The 20,509-nt window shown below is 33.6% G+C and overlaps 2 protein-coding genes across 2 annotated transcripts; one reads left to right on the top strand and one right to left on the bottom strand.

Annotated features, from left to right (window-relative positions):
• Positions 1-800: 800 nt before the first annotated feature.
• LOC131926970 (trafficking protein particle complex subunit 6B) lies at positions 801-4,800 on the bottom strand. The gene is made up of 6 exons (XM_059282581.1): positions 4,587-4,800; positions 2,786-2,847; positions 2,417-2,534; positions 1,987-2,070; positions 1,385-1,478; positions 801-853 (listed from the first exon to the last, which is right to left on the bottom strand). The coding sequence occupies exons 1-6, from the start codon at positions 4,677-4,679 to the stop codon at positions 822-824; spliced, it is 483 nt and encodes a 160-aa protein (XP_059138564.1). The 5' UTR covers positions 4,680-4,800; the 3' UTR covers positions 801-821.
• Positions 4,801-5,032: 232 nt separating this feature from the next.
• LOC131926968 (pinin) lies at positions 5,033-20,464 on the top strand. Its single transcript, XM_059282579.1, has 9 exons — positions 5,033-5,169; positions 12,683-12,781; positions 12,929-12,994; positions 13,139-13,214; positions 13,558-13,655; positions 14,017-14,092; positions 14,677-14,832; positions 17,391-17,529; positions 18,423-20,464. Exons 1-9 carry the CDS (start codon positions 5,051-5,053, stop codon positions 19,451-19,453), a joined length of 1,860 nt encoding a protein of 619 aa, XP_059138562.1. The 5' UTR covers positions 5,033-5,050; the 3' UTR covers positions 19,454-20,464.
• Positions 20,465-20,509: the final 45 nt, after the last annotated feature.

The following is a 20,509-nucleotide window of genomic DNA, read 5'->3' on the forward strand; positions in this document are numbered from 1 at the left end:
GCAAAGCCCCTCCCCCCCCACGAAAAAAATCTACCGCTCCCCCGAACTAAATGAAATTTATTTTATATAATTTATATAGAAAATATATACTTTTAACAGTATCCGCCCCCCCCCCTCCCCAGGAGAAAAAAGTCTGGAAGAAACACTGAACTTATAGTTGAGGCCAAACCAAACTAACTTTAAACTTGACCCTAGTCATATTTTGGTATGAGGCTTAACATAATCATGCTTAACTACTCTAGACTAAAATGTTTTTTTTTGGTTTGTTGCTTTATGTGACACATTTTAAAATATAAGACTCCAAAAGCATTTGAATTTTCATGATTTCAATTTATTTACAAGTTACAAGCTCATTATTATTATTTAATAATACATGATATAAGAGTAAAATAATAGAAAATATGTTATTATGGGTGGGGGGGGGGGGGGGGGGGGGGGGGGGGGGGGGCGTGGAGAGGAAATGAGAGAGATAAGGCCACCAAAGACAATAAAGAATTGTATTTTTATGGAATGCAGTTGTCTGAACAAAAATACAAATCTATGAAAAAATTGCTAAGGTAAAAACAGTTGCAAGACCAAAAGGTGTGAAGTGTAATTACCTGTGGTTTTCCTACATGCACATTTATATAAAATGAGCTTAATTAATAAATAGTTTTTGTATATTTATTTACAATAATTTGCAACAATGTTACAAAAAAAAAATCATCCCTGAAATTAGAATTCTTACATATAACACATTCTGCTAGTTTTTTTCTATTTTCTTTGTCAGTTACAACTCATTTGTATAAATAGTGTAGTCCTTTATTTTTTTTTTTTACTTATCATGTTTTTTGAATCTGTATTTGAAATTTGCCTGTACAGAAGAGAAAATATTACAATGAAAATGTAATAACTATGAAATTTTCTTATAATATTAGTGTCAAAAAAGTAACAACAACAAAATAAAACTTTGTTAATAGCAATAATAAGTTCAAAATTTTCTTAAAATAAAATAAGCAAACATAATAGTAATGTTACATTAGTAATATTAGTGGAAAAATAAGTAAATATGGCATTCATTATGGTATCATTACTAGATCTTTATTTGTATAAGACAAAATCACAATGTTAATTTGAAAGCTTTCACAGTTTTCTAGTGTATGTTTTTAAAAGAAAAGATTTTGTTTCTATCTAAGATTGTTTATGTCCAAACACAAATTTAAGTTAAGGTTTTTTTTTTATCTTTATAATAAACAAATACAAGTTGCTAAAATAAATGATAATTATTTGATTTTTACAATGTTCTCTAAATAGATATATTGTATTTAAATGAACAATAAACTTTAAAACAAAATATTATGTAAGCCTACTATAAATGTATTATTAACTATAATTGTATACTCACAGGCAGGGATAGCACTCACTTGAGCTGTTACTATGCAATTTACACCAAGATTTGACAGGGCACCTCTAATTAATCCACATGGAAATGCCAAGTACTGTAACAAGAGACACAATAACTTTATTATTGCAGTACATATATTATACATATATGTCCTTATTTGGCCTACTTGGTTTTCAAAAATTAAGACAAGAAGTACATGTCCTTTCACTAATATTTAAACAATTATTTCACACACCTTTAAACACACATTGATACCAAGCTCTAAAAATGTTAGGTTTAGGTATACAAAGTTTAGCCATTGCATAAGTACAATTATTTTTTTTTGCAGTCCACGATTCAGAAGGTGCAAAAAACTTTAAAGTCAACTTTAGTCTAAATATACAGACCTGCTGCTTTGATTGCTCTATATGTGACTATACGATACAGTATACTTAAAATATGATTAGACATAACTAATAGTGGAAATAATAATGTGCCATATGGTAATGGAAGGTTAGCATTATATACACCAAACAGATTGCTTAATTGTAGATTTTATTGCAAATACAAGAGAAACATACGTTAGAACAACAAATACATTTCAGTAAAAAGTATGACCTTACTTGAGCTGCTGATTCCATATACTGAATACCAGTAGACATCTGAACAAGTAAAGTGAATTTGTTGTCTTGTAAAACATAAACTCCCTAAAATACAGGGCAGAGAACAAAATCTTCATAAGTCCACTTTTAGCTAATTACATTAAACTGATTTTATTAATGGAGTAAAAACATATTCTGTGAGCTGATATTAAACTTTAGAGTTAATTTACATTTTAAGACATTAAAAATTATGTTATCAATTTATGGATATCAAATTACTGGCATATAAAAAATAAAAATCAATTTTACTTGGAAAATAACATGATGTTTTTTTTTTGTTAAATAACATCAGGATGTTGGACCTAAAAAATCTAATAGGTTGTTATTGTTATAAGTTTTAAAGGTATAAATATACTAATTCAACTTCGAAAACCTTTTCATGTGAAGTTACCTGTTGGTACTTCCTAAGGTTATCAACTTGTTTTTTATAAATGTAATTCCAAAGATCTTTACAAATAAACTTTATAACGTCAAGTTCATCTTTAAAATGGGAAGATTCTTTTGTAAATCTGAAAAAAAAATGAGGTTAAAAATAAAATGTTGCATTTAATAATTGACATGCATATACCATGACCTTTCATGTATGTGATTTAAAAAAAAAAATAAAGTCATGAAATAAAAATGGTTATTTGATGATTCTTTCTGGAAATAATTTAAGTGCTTCCAAATAATTTATAATTATTTATTTAATATTTAATATAAAAATATATAATAATTAGAAAGATAAGTATAACTAAGAATGTATAACTTTGCTTTTCACCTCTCAATAAGTCTTTGTCCAACATGATAACCTAGAGTTTCGAGTTTTGATATCCACTTTTCCTGTTCAAGATTAGTTTTCAATATAAGTGTTTGTATAAGAAATTATTGATTGGTTATTGGATTGGTTATATGAAGATATGTGTTAGTGTGCAGGAAGTATTTTTCAGCAATGTGATGTATTTTAAAGGTCATTAATATTTGCTGTAACATTTACAACACTCACAGGTACAGTAACAAAAAGCCAGAACCTGTTTCCTATCCCTTTCAGATGGCAAATCAAGATTAAGTAAAGTTGATAGCTTTAATTTTGAATTACAAAATAATATAAAATAGCCACTACAATCCAGTTTAAAAAATGACTTACAAGACTTTGAATTATTGGTTGCTTCAATATTTGAGTAATATTAATGAAGCCTTTACAGTAAATTAAAACAAAAGTAATAAGCAATGCTGTCAGTTTGTGTGGTGTCATTTATCACCAACTGCATTCTCTGTCCATAAAGTAGACCAAGACTTTTTTGCTAGCCCCCCCCCCCCCCCCCCAAGCCTAACAAGAAGTTCGACACCCATTATAAAAATCTAAAAAATCTATAAGGGGATGTAACAAGGCTAAATTATTTGCCGAAAATATTAATTGAGTAGTTTCCCTTGGAACGGAACTATAACCTGGCCATAACTTAGTTTGAGTATTTTGAGTAACTGCATTCTAGGATCATAAAGCAGATCAACACTTTTTTGCCAGCCCCTCCGCACTCCCGCCATCATTACAAAAAATATACAACCATCCCCATTATAACAATCTAAAAATAACTTTATATAAAATGTGTAAGGGGATAAAACCAGGCAGAATTATTTGCAAAAAATATTAATTGAGTGGTTTCCCTTGTAACTTAAATTTAACCGGGCTATAATTTATTTTGCGTATTTTGTGGAACTGAATTCTATGTTCATAAAATAGACCAAAATTTTTCGCCAGCCAGTACCCCGTCCCCCCACCTTGTCCCCCATCATCACAAAAAAGTAAGACACCCATCCCCATCACAACAATCTAAAAAATCTATAAGGGGATATAACATGGCAGAACTATTTGCCGAAAAGTTTTCATGAGTAGTTTCCCTTGGAACGGAAAGCTATAGTTTATTTTGAGTAAAAAATAGAGCAATGTATTATTAGTTTTATAAATTTTTAATCAAATTTAATCAATTTTCTTTAAAACTAACAAAAACTCTAAGTGTGTGTCCTTTAATAAAACTTTCCAGACAAATGCATCTCATATGACAAAACAAGAATACCCAACAATAATGCCTAACATGTTAAAAGTGTACATAAAGGTTACTATAATTAATGATTGAAAATTGGAGAGATAACTAGATAGTGTGATCACCTAATCAGTTGAGCAGATGTTTACCAATAATGTATATATAGGCCTACATAAACATATCTTAATTCTAGAACCAAAACAGATTTTTAATTAAATCTAATTCATTGTATGCAAGCAAATGACTGAGTTATAGTAGTTATACACATATTTTTAGTTATGTGTTATGTAGGCAGTAAGACTAAGTATTGTTAGTAGCAGAAGGCAATGTTTTTAAAATATCTATTTTTACCTTACTTCTATTGTAACTAATTACTATTCTATTGAATTCACTTGTAACTTACTGCAAGTATGTCACTTTGCTTTAGTATAGACTATAGAACTAAATGAGTACTTGTAAGTACTTCACTTCATGCGACGTAGAGCCACGCCCCCCTTTAGCCCTTATAATTGTATTCTCACTGTAAATATTATAATCTACCTTTTGTGTATTATCTTTGGATAAAGATGCTTCTCTATGAATAAAATCTACCATTTCCATATGAAAAAATACAAAAATATCTTCATGTGCCATTTTAATAAATAAATTATTAAAGCCTAGATCTAGTTCTATACTATTTTCTAGATTTAGTTCCCGATATTATAAAGATTATAAATTTAGTGTTAACCTAACCCGTAGGTTTAAGCCGTCGTACGTATAGCTGCTAGCTTTATTCTAGATCTAGATCTAGTTCAAGTTGTTGAAAATAATTTATAAATAAGCAAAGTTAACGAGTTGTATATCTAATTTAAATTCGATTTTAACGAGTTTCTTTTTAACAAAACACGTTTTAAAAAATGTATTATTTTATTCAATATATTTCCCATTTTTTGAAAAAAACAATTATTTTTTAAATAAGAATACAGAGCTTTCAAGCTTACACAATTATTTTTCGCGAAACAAACATGGCGGAGTTGTCAGGAGTGGAAGTTTTGCAAAGCGAAATCGAAAAATCTAAAGACAAACTTAAATACTACAATGAAAACTTCAAGAAGCTAACCGGGCGTGATCCCGGTAGACCAGGGTAGGATTTAGTGTTCAAAAAAGTTAAATAGGCTTCTGAGACTAAGTTTATTTAAAAAAATAGCTCTGCATTACTCAACCAAGTTGGACAACGCTGGCGGTTGTCGGGCTTGAGCTTTGGTAACACTTGGTTTACATCTAGATAGATCTAGTCTAGATTAGATCTAGATTCTAGAATACATTTTTTTATTTTTGAGCTGCTGGCTAAACTAAACAAATTTAAAGCCTAGTGTACTGAGAATCTAGAGTTGCCGTCTGATTTGCGCTATGACCAACGCTGCAGTCGTCTGGCTGGTTTTCGCTTCTATAGAACTACTGCAAATAGCACTGTGCATGACTATTTTTAAACACATCCGGGTCAAGCCCTTTTTGTTTCTGCCTTCAAGAAGACAAAAAAAATGTCCAAAGTTGCTTGGTAAGACTTTTTTTTTTTAAGGTAACATCACCCGGATGAAGAGCACTAGGCCCCGGATTAGTTGAATAAATCTAACCAATCAAAGCTTACAAATCTGGGTTAGCTTTAAATAGATTCTATATATAGATATTAGATAGCACACTAGAAATACCTTAGTTAAGCTTATTTGAGCTATCGTAGAGGAAAAAATTGGGTGATTGCAGCTGTGGTCTACTTTTTTTTAGTGTTACCAGTGCTGCGTTCATGAAAAATCCGAGTAGAGTCATTAATTTTAAATAGAGATCTAGACTAGGGACATTTCTTAATTAGGGATTAATCTTAATACTCTAGATCTATAATAAAATATAAAAGTTTTTTTTAAATTTCTGTATTTTTAAAAAAAATATTTTAGATAAATCCTCCTCTGCAGGTAAAAATGTCAAAAAATCAAACTCTCAAGTGGGTTGTTCATGACCCTGAGATTATCAATGCAGCAATTGTCCACATTAAATCAAAAGAGATGTCGATAAGAGAAGCTGCTTCTCAATTTGGGATTCCGTTTTTGACCTTGCGAGACAAATTGGTGGGGAGAAGACCTATTCAAGTAACCAAACCTACTATGTTGACAGCTGATGAGGAAAACTGTTTAGCAAAATGGTTGGTGGATTTGGCGCGGTGTGGGTTTGGCAAGACTCACAAGGAAGTCAAATAAACAGCCAAAGCCATTACGGCCCTAAGAAACGCCGCGTCAAAAAGCAAGTCCGAAGTACCATCAACTAGGTGGCTGTATGGTTTTATGAAGCGCCATCCGCAGCTGTTGACAAGAACCCCATTGTCTCTCGGGAAAGAGAGCGCCATTATTACTCCGACAGCAATAGAGAAATGGTTCTCCTCATTCAAGAGCTGCATGGATGAGATTGACCAAACTATTTTTAAGTCCCCAGAAAGGATCTTCAACGCTGATGAAACCGGATTCGGTTTTAACATGTAAAATCGCAGAGTAATTGCATGCAGCAAAGGCTCCAAACATGTTTATAGCATCACCCAACACTAAAAATCAAATGACAGTGTTGGCCTGCACCAGTGCTGCTGGGCAGTACCCCCCTCGCATGCTAATCTACCCTTATAAGAAAATGCCCAACAGAAACTTGTTGGAAGCTTTCCCTGAGGCCAACTTGCAGCTATCTGATAATGAATGGATTAACCCACCATTTTCCACTCTTGGCTCAGGGACTGCTTCATCCCAAGTGTAGATCATCTAAAGAAGCCAGTCCTTCTTATGGTAGATGGGCACACAAGCCATACGTCCCATTTGGAAACGACGGAAATGTGCGCACAAAACGGCATACTGTTGTACTGTGTACTGCTTGCTGCCCCATGCAAGTCATCTAATCCAACCCTTGGATCAAGTTTTTTTTGGGGTGATCAAGCCTGTCTGGGCTGATGCTATCCGAGTCCATGTAGCTGAGACAGGGAATGGGGTCATCTTAGAAACCTTTGCTAAAGTCCTGAAACCATTCTGGACCAAAACAGCCACACCAGAAATAGCAGCCAAAAGTTTTGAATCTGCAGGGATATATCCCTACAATCCACACAAAATACTTAATTCTGGAAAGCTGGCGCCTAGCATATCATACAATGTCATGCCAGCAGGTGATGCTGCCGCTGCAAACAGCAATGCTAATCCCACACACGAACAACCCCAAGTTAGCGACCAACAAATTATTTTGCCCCCCTTTGATTTCGCCACTCACACACCTTTTAACACTTAGACAACATCCAACCAACTTATGGACAATCAACCATCAACATCCACTCAAATTTTAGATAATTAACTTCATGGACACAGAACAGTCTACATCCACCCAAATTTTGGAAACTCTTATGAATGAACCATCAACATCCACTCAAATTTTAGATAATAACTACATGGACAGTGCAACCATTATATCAACAAATTATCAAGCCGAGTTCAACTCGCAACAACTAAGAGCATTACAAGAATTTTTTTTTTTAAAAAAGCAGACGTTTCCATGAAGCAACTGGTTTCTTTTTTTACCCAGCTTGCGGGGAGCCAAACAACATCTTATTCATGTCATCACGAAGAGGAAAATTTTTAAAAATTCAAAAGCCTCTCCCTTTCTCTGATTAAAACGGGAGAAATAAATATCCCCGAGACGCCCCAAATAAAGGTGTCAGTGATTGTGGACGACATCCTAAAAATTCCCATGTTTACAAAGAAAGGAAAGGGCAAAGGGAAAAAAAACCTAGCCCCCACAAAGCCGAAATATTCTCAGTGGACATGAGTTTAGGGAGGTGTTAAAAAAGAAATAGAATGAAAAAAGAAGCGATGGAAAGAAAAAAGGTGTGCAGCAAAATGGTTCACGAGGAGGCAAGAAAGAAAAGAGAATATATGAAAGAAACCCAGAAATTAATTAAAGAAAGAGAAAAGAGAATGTGTTGAGAAGAAAGAAGAAGCATGGGGCGGAGAAGTAAAAAAGGGCTAAAAAGATGAAGAAGGATCAAATGGAAAGTCAGGAACATGTTGGCAACGATTCTAACGTTGATGACATATCAGAAGAAGAATGCTGCTCTGGAAGCCAGATGAGATCTATTGGATTTACTAGAAATCTTTAGGTCCAGTGCGATATCTGTGATTCCTGGTGGCACACGTGTTGCTCTCAAACAGCAAAGAAATTAAATGCGGAGGAGCTACAACAGTTTAACTTTGTGTGCCACATGTGTTGCCCCAAGCACTAAGCATCACACAGATTTAAAGATTTATTGCAATTTTTGTATAGAATTTAAAATAAAATATCTATGTTCTGGTGTACTTGTGTATATAGATCTATAAATTCTATAATGTAATATAAATTATTTTTCTATTCTCTAGTTTTCTTTATTTTAATTCCTTTAAATTGTTGTATTTCTAGATAATTCTAGATCTGGAAAAAAAATCATGATCCGGATCTACATATTAATAAATTTAATTGATTTCAGTCTCTTCCTATTTGTTTTTTTGGCCTTCAATTAATTAATAAAACAACCAACAACACTATATAAACGTCTAAAATATTTATTTCAATTATTCAAAAGAAACTAAACGAATAAAATAAGCCCCAGCGCAAGCATGGTCAAGCGACTGCAAGGGAAAAAAAAGTGATTGTCGTGAGCGAACCGTGGTTCATAACCCGGATTTTAATTATCTCCAATGCTATGCGTAGGAATACAAAAATGACTGATACAACATTATAGTAGGATGGATGCGGAGTTACAGGATACTTTCGGTTTGTTTGTATCTGAAACGGTAATTAAATAGCGCCTTTGACTTGGATGAAATTTTAATTAAAAAAAATTTAAAATGTAATATAGCATCTGTTACAGCTCATTTAGCCAGGAACATAGATACTTTGCAATTGACCCAGAATTTATTAGTAATAACGTTACCGACAATCTAGAATTTTTTATTCACTTCCCATAAAACTGTTTTTTTGAAATGTGCAAATGCTGACTGTTAGGGCTAGACTAACCCGCCCCTCCATGTAACTACTGTCACTGATATTTACACTTGTGTGAACTAACCTTGACCGCAAGTACGTTGTTGTTACTGTTTAACTGGGGGGGGGGAATAAAAGTTACGGTACAGTTCATGCTATGATATATTAGACAGCCTGCTGATGTCTGGACTACTGTGATCTCACAGTGACCCCTCCACCATGTCTTGTGTGTGTGTGTGTGGGGGGAGGGGATAATACTCGTAATTTTTAATGGCATAAATACTTGTGTGAATACAACCTGAAGAAAGTTGGTCTTTATTTTTTTGCTCCAAATTTTACTTTTTAAGTAACCTATTGTTTCCAAAACACTATTTACTACATCTAGGACCAAGGGTAAATAAGTGTAGGCTACTCAACAACAGCAGACCTAAATTAGTAAATTACTTTATTATTCTTTTTAAGTAATTACTTCTCACTATTAAGCCTTATTAATATGACTATTAGTAATAATTTAATTGAAAACAAATAAGTTGAGTGTTGGAAACAATTGTTCCCTTATGTTAATCAATTATTTTAATAATATAAACTTTGGGGGGGAGTGGGGTAGGTTACCTTAGAAAAGTCATTTTCTGTCAATTTGGCAAGAGAAACTCCATAGAAGCATTAGCTCAATTGCCCAAAACAAATGTCATTATACTGTACTTATAATGAAGGTACATATGTTTCATCATTTTATAAATTAGTCACTAACACATCTGTATAATGCCTGGAAGTTTTCAACAAGTCCTTATAAACCCTGAGTGTACATTTGTACCACCTTTTATAGTTCAGGCCTACTAAACACATTTCTAAACAAGATGTTATTATGGTTTATGTGCATTGGGGAGGGGCTGTAGAATATCACATGGGTTAGAGATGGGTCTAAAAATATTTTAAATTTTGTTATATACACAATACTTGAAATATTAATTTTTGTTTGAAGATTGTTACAGAGATATTAAGGCCACTAAAGGACTCTGTATAATATAATAATTTAAACATAATATGAACCAAATGTCTAAAAAAAATGTAATGAAATAATTGTCTATTTTAAAATTCTGTACAATATTCTTCTTCGTTCTTAATTTTTAGTGTTGGAAGGGATCGACCTTTTCTGCCATAGGGTTCGAACTCGAGACTTTTTTCTTTTCGAATTTAACAACCATGAGCTTTGCCAACTCGACCACGCCTCCAACACAATTAAATATACGTGTCAACTAGTTAGCGCCATTGAGGCAGTTGACTCCGATTTCAGCCTACTTTTCTTTTTGGATTTGCCTCCATACCCTTTGTCCAACCAAGAACAAACTACAAAGCAGCAGTTGTTTGATTTTGGCGTTGTCTTTCCTCGAAGAGTGGCTATCCCCAGCTAACGAGCCTCATCTGCCCGAGGATTCAAACTCGAGACTTTTCGGTTTATCAACATTAAGTTTTAGGGTTTTAATAAATTTCTAATTTTGGTTTCAGTGTTGGTAAAATTTAGGGATTGATTTTCAGGATTTGCTTAAAAAAGAGTGGCACCCATGCATATCATTATCAAGGCAGAGTTTTTTAAAATTTGTGTCTAGATCTGGTGTCTTGATCTATTTATAGCTTTTTAGGCTATGCGTATCACATTAGTTGATCACTTGTGAGTGAAAAATTATGCAAATTTGTCACAAGCCTGCTTTCGTTCTTTTGTCGAGAAAACTAGCGTGTGCAAGTTCCAGTACTTTGTTAACTAGATCTAAGTAAGCCAACTAATTAGATGTCTTTTAGTAGGCCGTCCTTTGCTAATGCGGTTATCATATTTAATTTATTAGCCTAGTCTTTCTAGATCTAAACCTTAATACACAGTTATATAAAAATAAAAGCAAATGAAAATAATATTAATAACTAGATTTAAATTTTTATTATTAGTAATTGGAAATAATCAAATTCTAGCTGAATTTACAATTTATACTGAATCTAGATTTATCGTGAACACGGTGGTTCATGGGCTTTTACTAAAACACCAACAAATTCCTATCTTCCCATGGAAATACTTAATTAATTTATCCAATTATGCAATATTAAAATAGGAAAATATTCATGTAACGCTCGTCAGCATAAATCAATAACACAAATGCAAAGTGTAGATAGAATTTCAATAGCGATCATATAGGTAATAGAACTTGACTTTGGGTGGTGACTAGTTTGGGATTTTATTTTTTAAGTAAGTGCATGTGATATTTGATTTATTTTTCACAGACTGCTAAATCTAATATTAAATTTCTATTGTGCCACATTCTACATCATCATAGCTAATATTTAAAAACATTGACGAATGGTTCACACATTTTTTTCATATATATATATATATATATATATATATATATATATATATATATATATATATATATATATATATAAATATATATATATATATATATATATATATATATATATATATATATATATATATATATATATATATATATATATATACATATATCTTTGAAAATTTTAAAAGAATGAAGTAAAATTGGTTCTTTGCATTAGTATTTAAATAATGTACACTAAAAATGATACTGCTTTAAAAACGAACCAATTCAAAATACATGGGTTCTTCGCATTATTATTTAATAAAAGACACACTAAATAATAATACAGCTTTAAAAACAAACAAATTTAAAACAAATTTTTAAAATGCAAAAAAAAATCTATATATATAATTCTCTTCTTGGAGACGATAGAAAACACCAAGCTGTAATTTAGTTTGAAACGATTTTAAACTTAGGGGAGGTAACTAAGAGGAGTTTACTTTCACGGGGGGGTAGGGGTTGGGGAAAGGAGGGGCGGTTATCGTCCTTATCAAGCTACTGATGGTGTTTTAAAGCAAATATTTTCAGTGGTAGCGTTGGTACTGTCGAATTCACAAATTATGAATTTCTGAAAAGTAGAAAATAAAACAACTAAATAGCGGCGTCGGCTCGTATATGTTAAATGAGCACATGAAACCATAATAAAAGCTTCTATAGGAGATACAGTCTTGACTGGCATGCCACATTGGCACATTCAATTTTTTACAATTAGTGACAACCATGAAATGAGTTAGCAATTTTTTTAAAGTCAGTTTTTTCAGGCCTTAAGGCTGTTTGGGTATTGTGAACTTTTAATGGATATACTTTTCAATGAAATAAATAATATTAATATAAAATTTTGTAAGACATCCTATTAATGTTGTTAGATGGGTTTCATTTACTTGTAAGAGGGAGCAGTTACTTTTTTATTATTCAATTACACCGGGATAGATTACTTGACTAATTGAAAATGATCTTATTGAAACTCGTAAGAAATCTATGTTTTTGTCTTTGATTAAGAAAAAACTTTCTTTTTTTGTGGAAAGTATAAAAATATTAAAAGTTGAAACCTGAACTGTCGACTCATATTGGAAACTACGTCATTTTCACAGTTGATACTGTTAAGAATATTTACATAGGCCAAAGGCTTTAGAGAGAGTACAACACCTTTTAAAGAAAAATTAACACTCATGTCCCCTTTTAAATGTCACAAAATGTATGTAGCTTAATTATTAATTAAGCTTTGTTTATTTCATTCCAAAGACCAAGGCGTATGCTAAGTGGAGATGGACATGACAGAGATGAAGAAGGCTATTCTGGCAGAATGGCTAGAGGTAGAGGCAGACTATTTGGCTTGGCCAGGTACACTAATTACCAAATTATTCTAATAAAAAAGCTTACCTTTTTATTTGCAGTTTTTTTTAAGACTTAACTGTTAGCTAGCAAACCCATTCCTCTGCATTATTTAAAACAAATAATTTTTTTAAAAACCTTTTTGTTTGTTTGCAGACGTGGCATTATGGAAGAGAGTGGACCTCCAGCTAAGAGAAGAGCTGTTGGTGGAGCATTCTCTAGGTAATAATTGTCACACTAACACAAACATTATGGCTAATCAAACAACTTATTTTTTTGTTCTAATTTTCTCTGCCTATCCTGCTTTTACATTGGTAACTATTAACGTGAAGTATTTAAAGAAATATAATTTGTTTGCTGTTGTAGGTTAGGTCCAGTGCCAGCGTCTGCACGTAGGAAGGAAAGGGAAGACAGCCCATATGAAGAAGAGCTACCCCATAAGGTCAGTGTGTTCATGATAAGTATAGAAATATAAAAAAAATCTACCTCTTAGTATTGTAGTTCTTGCTGGTAACCCATTTAAATAATATGTATTATATATTAACTTCCACAACAGTTTAAAATATAACTTTAAAAAAAAGCTCTTGTCAAAATTAACAGTAGTCTTTTTAATTAATACAAAATACTAAACTCATTAAAAAAAGTAATTAGGAACTCATAGCTTATTAAATTTGCCAGTATTGGACAATGTTAAATCCAACCCAACATTACAAAGAATAATTTACAAAGAAGAAGAAAGATAATCTTTGCTGCTGTATCGATAACACGTTATGTTTTTCTTTAAGCTGTCTGTACACTCCTCCGTGGTATCTACCTCTAGAGAAGCCAAAAATAGACAGGAGATTATGCAAGAACAAACAAAAGATAAAGAAGGGATGCAGAGGTAACTGACTGCTGTGGTTACTATCAATTAGAAATTTTAATTAGAATGGAACTGCTGAATTAAAACTATAGTTTCTTTTTAAACAACAAACATAAAGTAATGTGAAGTTCCCTTTTTTTAAACCTGCAGTGATGGTCTGTGGGGCAAGTGAAGTAGAGTGCACCTGTTTCTGTGACCTCAGCATTGAAAGGATAGTGTAGTCAGCACTATGTGCAAACACATTTACTTTCCCTAATGTGAGTTAGGTACCCATCAGAGTTGGTGGATTCAGGGATGTTCTTCTGGCTTCAACCTGGATTCTAACTAAAAAATATATTATTTTAAAATTTAAACAAATAACTTTTTTTGTTGCGTTTTATAGGAACAGAAGAATGTTTGGGCTACTGCTGGGAACACTGAACAGGTTTAAAACTGAATCTAAAACCTTGGAGACAAAGGTAATTTAGATTGTTGTGAGCTCTATAAGTCAGGACAGTCTAATACTAACAATTTATAGCTTGTTTTTGCCTTGTAGGTACAGATAATTTTTTGTAAGCTTTCAAAGTTGTGTTTCTCTATACAAACAATTAGCAGTTTGTTAGCAGGTCTAATTAAATTCAGTTATATATTTATATTGATGGTTATTTATCAACACTATTTAATCTACATTAATTAATATCATGTTTTCAATGATTAGATTATCATACATAAATAATCTTCTGCAAATCAACACATTGAGTTGTTGAGGTAAATTCCTGAGGGTTTCAGGTGCGATCATGAAATTCTGTTTAAAACAACTATAGTTTGGCTGTGTTTGTTTCTTGGGAAAAAAAGTTAAGAGTGGGTATAAGAAAACTAAAAAATACCCACTGTTTTATTTCTTTGCCACTTTGAACTGTGTAATGTCAAGTTTAATATCAATTATGACAATTTGGTATACACTGTTATTGTGGAGCTGTGTGAAATTGAATTTAATTTTTAATAAAAAGGGAAAATGTGCACTGATGCAAGGCTCTGCATGAACCTTTGATTTCCTTTACAGGATGTACAGAGAAAAAAAATTGAGGAGAAACTTGAAGTGAATGCCGAGAAGGAGAAGAGGAAGTTCAAACAGGAGACCAAACTTCTGATAGAGGAGCTGCACTTGGAGCAGTCAAAGATTACCAGGCTGGAACAGAAGATGGAGATGGTCCAGGAGGTAGGTTCATTTTGGGAGGGGGTAGGTTCACTTTTTTTTTGGGAGGGGGTAGGTTCATTTTTTCTTGTTGGAGGTAGGTTCATTTGTTTTTTGGGAGGGGGTAGGTTCACTTTGTCTAGCTGGAGGTAGGTTTGGTTTTTCTAGCTAGAGGTAAGTTTGGTTTTTCTAGCTAGAGGTAAGTTTGGTTTTTCTAGCTAGAGGTAAGTTTGGTTTTTCTAGCTAGAAGTAGGTTTGGTTTTTCTAGCTAGAGGTAAGTTTGGTTTTTCTAGCTAGAGGTAAGTTTGGTTTTTCTAGCTAGAGGTAAGTTTGGTTTTTCTAGCTAGAAGTAGGTTTGGTTTTTCTAGCTAGAGGTAAGTTTGGTTTTTCTAGCTAGAGGTAAGTTTGGTTTTTCTAGCTAGAGGTAAGTTTGGTTTTTCTAGCTAGAAGTAAGTTTGGTTTTTCTAGCTAGAGGTAAGTTTGGTTTTTCTAGCTAGAGGTAAGTTTGGTTTTTCTAGCTAGAGGTAAGTTTGGTTTTTCTAGCTAGAGGTAAGTTTGGTTTTTCTAGCTAGAGGTAAGTTTGGTTTTTCTAGCTAGAGGTAAGTTTGGTTTTTCTAGCTAGAGGTAAGTTTGGTTTTTCTAGCTAGAGGTAAGTTTGGTTTTTCTAGCTAGAGGTAAGTTTGGTTTTTCTAGCTAGAGGTAAGTTTGGTTTTTCTAGCTAGAGGTAAGTTTGGTTTTTCTAGCTAGAGGTAAGTTTGGTTTTTCTAGCTAGAGGTAAGTTTGGTTTTTCTAGCTAGAGGTAAGTTTGGTTTTTCTAGCTAGAGGTAAGTTTGGTTTTTCTAGCTAGAGGTAAGTTTGGTTTTTCTAGCTAGAGGTAGGTTCATTTTTTTGTTTTGGGAGGGGGTAGGTTCACTTTTTTCTTGGAGGGTTAGGTTCACTTTTTTCTTGGAGGGGGTAGGTTCACTTTTTCTAGCTGGAGGTAGGCTCATTTTTTCTGGGAGGGGTAGGTTCATTTTTTCTGGGAGTGGTAGGTTCTTTTTTTTTGGGCGGGGGTAGGTTCATTTTTTCTGGGAGGGGGTAGGTTCACTTTTTCTAGCTGGAGGTAGGCTCATTTTTTCTGGGAGGGGTAGGTTCTTTTTTTTGGGGAGGGGGTAGGTTCATTTTTCTGGGAGGGGTAGGTTCACTTTTTCTGGGAGGGAATAGGTTCACTTTTTTCTGAGAGGAGTAGGTTCACTTTTTTCTGAGAGGAGTAGGTTCACTTTTTCAAGGTGGTGTTGTTAGGTTAATTTTTTCTAGGTGGTTGTAGGTTCATTTTTTTAGGTGGTTGTAGCTTCATTTTTTCTAGGTGGTTGTAGGTTCATTTTTTCTAGGTGGTTGTAGGTTCATTTTTTCTAGGTGGTTGTAGGTTCATTTTTTCTAGGTGGAGGTAAGTTTGGTTTTTCTAGCTAGAGGTAAGTTTGGTTTTTCTAGCTAGAGGTAAGTTTGGTTTTTCTAGCTGGAGGTAGGTTTGGTTTTTCTAGCTAGAGGTAAGTTTGGTTTTTCTAGCTAGAGGTAGGTTTGGTTTTTCTAGCTAGAGGTAAGTTTGGTTTTTCTAGCTAGAGGTAAGTTTGGTTTTTCTAGCTAGAGGTAAGTTTGGTTTTTCTAGCTAGAGGTAAGTTTGGTTTTTCTAGCTAGAGGTAAGTTTGGTTTTTCTAGCTAGAGGTAAGTTTGGTTTTTCTAGCTAGAGGTAAGTTTGGTTTTTCTAGCTAGAGGTAAGTTTGGTTTTTCTAGCTAGAGGTAGGTTCATTTTTTTGTTTTGGGAGGGGGTAGGTTCACTTTTTTCTTGGAGGGTTAGGTTCACTTTTTTCTTGGAGGGGGTAGGTTCACTTTTTCTAGCTGGAGGTAGGCTCATTTTTTCTGGGAGGGGTAGGTTCATTTTTTCTGGGAGTGGTAGGTTCTTTTTTTTTGGGAGGGGGTAGGTTCATTTTTTCTGGGAGGGGGTAGGTTCATTTTTTACTGTGAGGAGTAGGTCCACTTTTTCAAGGTGGTGTTGTTGGGTTAATTTTTTCTAGGTGGTGGTAGGTTAATTTTTTCTAGGTGGAGGTAGGTTCATTTTTTTCTAGTTGGTGGTAGGTTCATTTTTTCTAGGTAGTGGTAGGTTCATTTTTTCTTGGTGGTGGTAGGTTCATTTTTTTCTAGGTGGAGGTAGGTTTGGTTTTTCTAGGTGGAGGTAGGTTTGGTTTTTCTAGGTGGAGGTAGGTTTGGTTTTTCTAGGTGGAGGTAGGTTTGGTTTTTCTAGGTGGAGGTAGGTTTGGTTTTTCTAGGTGGAGGTAGGTTCACTTCTTTCTTGGTAGAGCTAAGTTTGCATTTTTTGGTGGATGTAGGTTTACTTTTTGTAGGTGGAGATACGTTTGGTTTTTCTGGGAGGAGGTTGTAGTTAGACTTTTTTAGTGAAGGTAGGTTGGCTCATGAAATACAAAAATATTCTGTTTTTAATTAAACAAACACTAGTTAGATGGAAGAGAAAGCTGATAGGAAATAATGTAATATTAAAATCTGAATACAATCAGTTAATAAATAAGGCTTTTTGTTTTATGTCCTAGCATGCTGAAAGGGAAGTGGAAATGGAGAAACTTAAAAACTTCATCGCTACAAAATCCAAACCACGCATCTTCTGGAAACCTGTACAGATGTCCACGCTGATGGAAAATAAATTGAAGGACTCCAAAAAAGTGGTTGATGGTAAGTTTCTCTTAATTACATTAGTTTTAGATTAATTTAAATAAAGCTTGTAAGTCTCTGTTTCTACTGCTTAAAATTCAAAATCTTTCTAGCCAAGAAGAGAGAAATTTTTGAACTAAATTCATGTCTTGAAAATTAATTTCTATTGATAACAAAAAAATATGATGGTTATTTATTTCTGGGCCTTGCTTCAACTTTTTTAAATACCAAGAGTTGGGCTTACCCAAAAATGCAATAAAATAAAGTACCTGTGGCTATTAATTAATATTAGGCTATTAATATTGTAACTTCGTTTTGGACAAATTGTTACAAATTCGAATAAACATTTCATTTCTTTAAAAAATTTTTTTAATGCAGGCTATATTTCTGTTAAGCTAGCCTTCATCTCTTAGACTATCATTTCCATTGTTTATGATGTTAAATACTGTAACAGTAGCGGAAGTAACATTTCTATTACTTTTTAAAAAAATGATTTAATAAAAAAATATTCACATTTGGCTTGAAAAATACTAGCTGGCAAGTACAAGAACGAGAATCTGTGCCTACTTAGAAGCCCTCCCTAGGTGTAAATTTGATTCAGCAACACATTTTTACCTAGTGTTAAATTGATTTAATAATCAACTTATTTTCACATGATATTATATTGATTTATTAACAAATATTTTACCAGTGTTGAATTTGATTCATTAACAAAAAATTTTCAACTGGTGTAGATTTGATTCATTAACAAAAAAATTTCTATTTAGATTAGTAAATTTATTTGAGTAACACATTGTTTTTCAACTAATTCAAATTTTAACGATTAAAAATATTTTTCACCAAATTCAAATTATAACGATAAAAACAATTTTTCGCCTAATTCAAACTTTAACGACTAATATGTTTGGTTTCAGAAATGTTACAAGAAGGAAAAGACAGGCTTGAAAAAGAGATAAAAGAGTTGATGGAGCGAGAAATCAAACGAGAAGAGAGGATTAAGATGAGGCTGCGGGAGGATGGTCTTTTTGGTGATGAGGAGGAGATAGAGGGGCAAGAGGGGGGTGCTGGAGTCAAGGAAGGGGGTGGTGGGGTGGTAGCTGAGGAGGTTAAACAAGAGCTGGATCAGAGCAGGTTGAGTAAGGAGGCGGAGGAGGCTCACTCGGAGGAGGAAGAGGAGGAAGATGATTCGAAGGAGATAAAGAAAAAGTCTAGGAGGACGGTGGTTGTTGAGAAGGATGGGGGGAGCAGTAGTGCAAGTAGTGGGGAGGAAGATAGTGGGGGGAAGGAGGTAACGCAGGTGGCGGATGCTAAAAGAAAAATATTGGTTAAGGTAGAGGAGAATGGGAATGAAAGTAGTTCTAGTTCAGACGAAGAGGAGGGGGGTAAGAAAGTAGAAAAAGAGGGACATAGTTTGAGTAAAGAGGTGGAGAGGGAGGTTGTGGTTAGGGGTGTGGTGCCAGAGCCAGAGGCACATGTAGCGTTAAGTAAATCTAAGGGGGATAGTGATGATGAAGAGAAAGACAAAGAGAAGGATAAACAAGAGGAGAGAGAGTTGAGGAGAGAGAAGAGGAGAGAGGCAAGTGAAGATACAGATAAGAGGAGGCACAGGCGAGAGGAGGGTAGAAAGAGGAGGGATTCTAAAGAGAGAGAGCGATCAGATCGCGAGAGGTTTAAAAGAGATAGAAGGGAGGATAGGAGGGGTAAAGAAAGGAGCTATGAAGTAGATAAGAGGCGTCGTAGCCGAGAGAAAAGGCAAGACAGTAGCAGTGAGAGCGAGGTGGAGATAAAAAAAGAGAAGAAAGATGACAGAGAGGGTAAGGTGAAGAAGATTAAAGATAGACACTCGGATAGGAAATCTGGGGAGGACAGAGTCAGGGAGGAGAGTGAGTTAAAGAGTAAGCATTCAGCAAAGGGGGAGGTTGAATCAGGGGAGGACACAGATTAAAAAATATTTTTTTCGCTGGTTAAATTATTTTTCTTCCATGGTCTTAACTAGCAATGTTGTGTTATTATGAAATTATCAAATGTAAATAGTTAATTGATTGAACAATTTGTATTGTATGGTTTTTGTTTTGTTAGTTTGATACCTATTATGACATTTGGGTATACACTGTTAAGGTGGAGCAGTGTGCAAACTTCTTTTGGCTGGTTGCTCAACATCTTTTACACTACTTCCATAATCTAAATTGTAATTCCTAACATAAGTTGAGGATTAGGAAAAATAGTAATGTTGAAAGTTTTAAATTTTTTTGAAGAAATTAGCTAAGGAAGTTGTACACTGTCTCCACAGACTAATGTTGATTCCACAGCCACACTTCTATTTAGGTCCTGCTGTATCATGGTTATCTATCTGTATCTAAACTCCTTCAGTTATCTCCCATGTCATGTTTCAACCACATCTAACGCCCTTCACTGGTTATCTCCCATGGCATATTTTTACAACCACAACTGAACTGCTGTTGATGTTTCTCTGTTGTTGCATTCTTCTCCAGACCAGTGACCTATCATCTTTTAAATCCTCAGCTTCTCTTCCTTTAAAAAGCTATTTGGGTGGTTTGTGTTTTTCTCTGACCATTTATTTTTACTCCAGGCATATTTTCAGGGCACTTGGATTATGGTAAGTATACGCACAATTCAATGTCAAGCTAAACATTTGTTCTTTCAATAGCTAGATCTAATAGCTATTCATTTTTCAGAAAAAGATTTAATTTTAAATTTTCTATCTTTACACATTTTTAAAAGATTGTATGGTTAGCAAAAAGCTTCTTTAGATTAGTTATGCTCGTTTACATGTTAATTGTTTAATATAGTGTTAAAGCAATTTGAATGAGACTACCTGGAATAAAATGTTTATATCTAGAATTATTTGAAGGCCGTAAGGCTTAAATATCTTACTCTGTTGTAAGTGTTAAGTATACCTTGTTTGTTATTTAAATAAATTTATTGTTATTTCATGCAATTTAAGATTGTTTATCCACTTCTTACATAATATAAAAAACAA

The sequence above is a fragment of the Physella acuta genome, unplaced genomic scaffold (assembly GCF_028476545.2).
Source record: "Physella acuta isolate Inbredline_101_S28 unplaced genomic scaffold, ASM2847654v3 ptg001355l, whole genome shotgun sequence".
Taxonomy (NCBI): Eukaryota; Metazoa; Mollusca; class Gastropoda; family Physidae; genus Physella; species Physella acuta.

What these genes read in the sequence shown, in the direction of transcription:
- LOC131926970 (XM_059282581.1), bottom strand. Translation starts at nt 4,679, where the DNA reads ATGGCACATGAAGATATTTTTGTATTTTTTCATATGGAAATGGTAGAT. An exon ending in GGACAAAGACTTATTGAGAG is followed by an intron (nt 2,535 to 2,785) that starts GTGAAAAGCAAA and finishes TTTTTTTTTCAG; the next exon opens with ATTTACAAAAGAATCTTCCC. An exon ending in ATATGGAATCAGCAGCTCAA is followed by an intron (nt 1,479 to 1,986) that starts GTAAGGTCATAC and finishes CTCTTGTTACAG; the next exon opens with TACTTGGCATTTCCATGTGG.
- LOC131926968 (XM_059282579.1), top strand. Translation starts at nt 5,051, where the DNA reads ATGGCGGAGTTGTCAGGAGTGGAAGTTTTGCAAAGCGAAATCGAAAAA. An exon ending in GATAAAGAAGGGATGCAGAG is followed by an intron (nt 13,656 to 14,016) that starts GTAACTGACTGC and finishes TGCGTTTTATAG; the next exon opens with GAACAGAAGAATGTTTGGGC. An exon ending in AGATGGAGATGGTCCAGGAG is followed by an intron (nt 14,833 to 17,390) that starts GTAGGTTCATTT and finishes TTTATGTCCTAG; the next exon opens with CATGCTGAAAGGGAAGTGGA.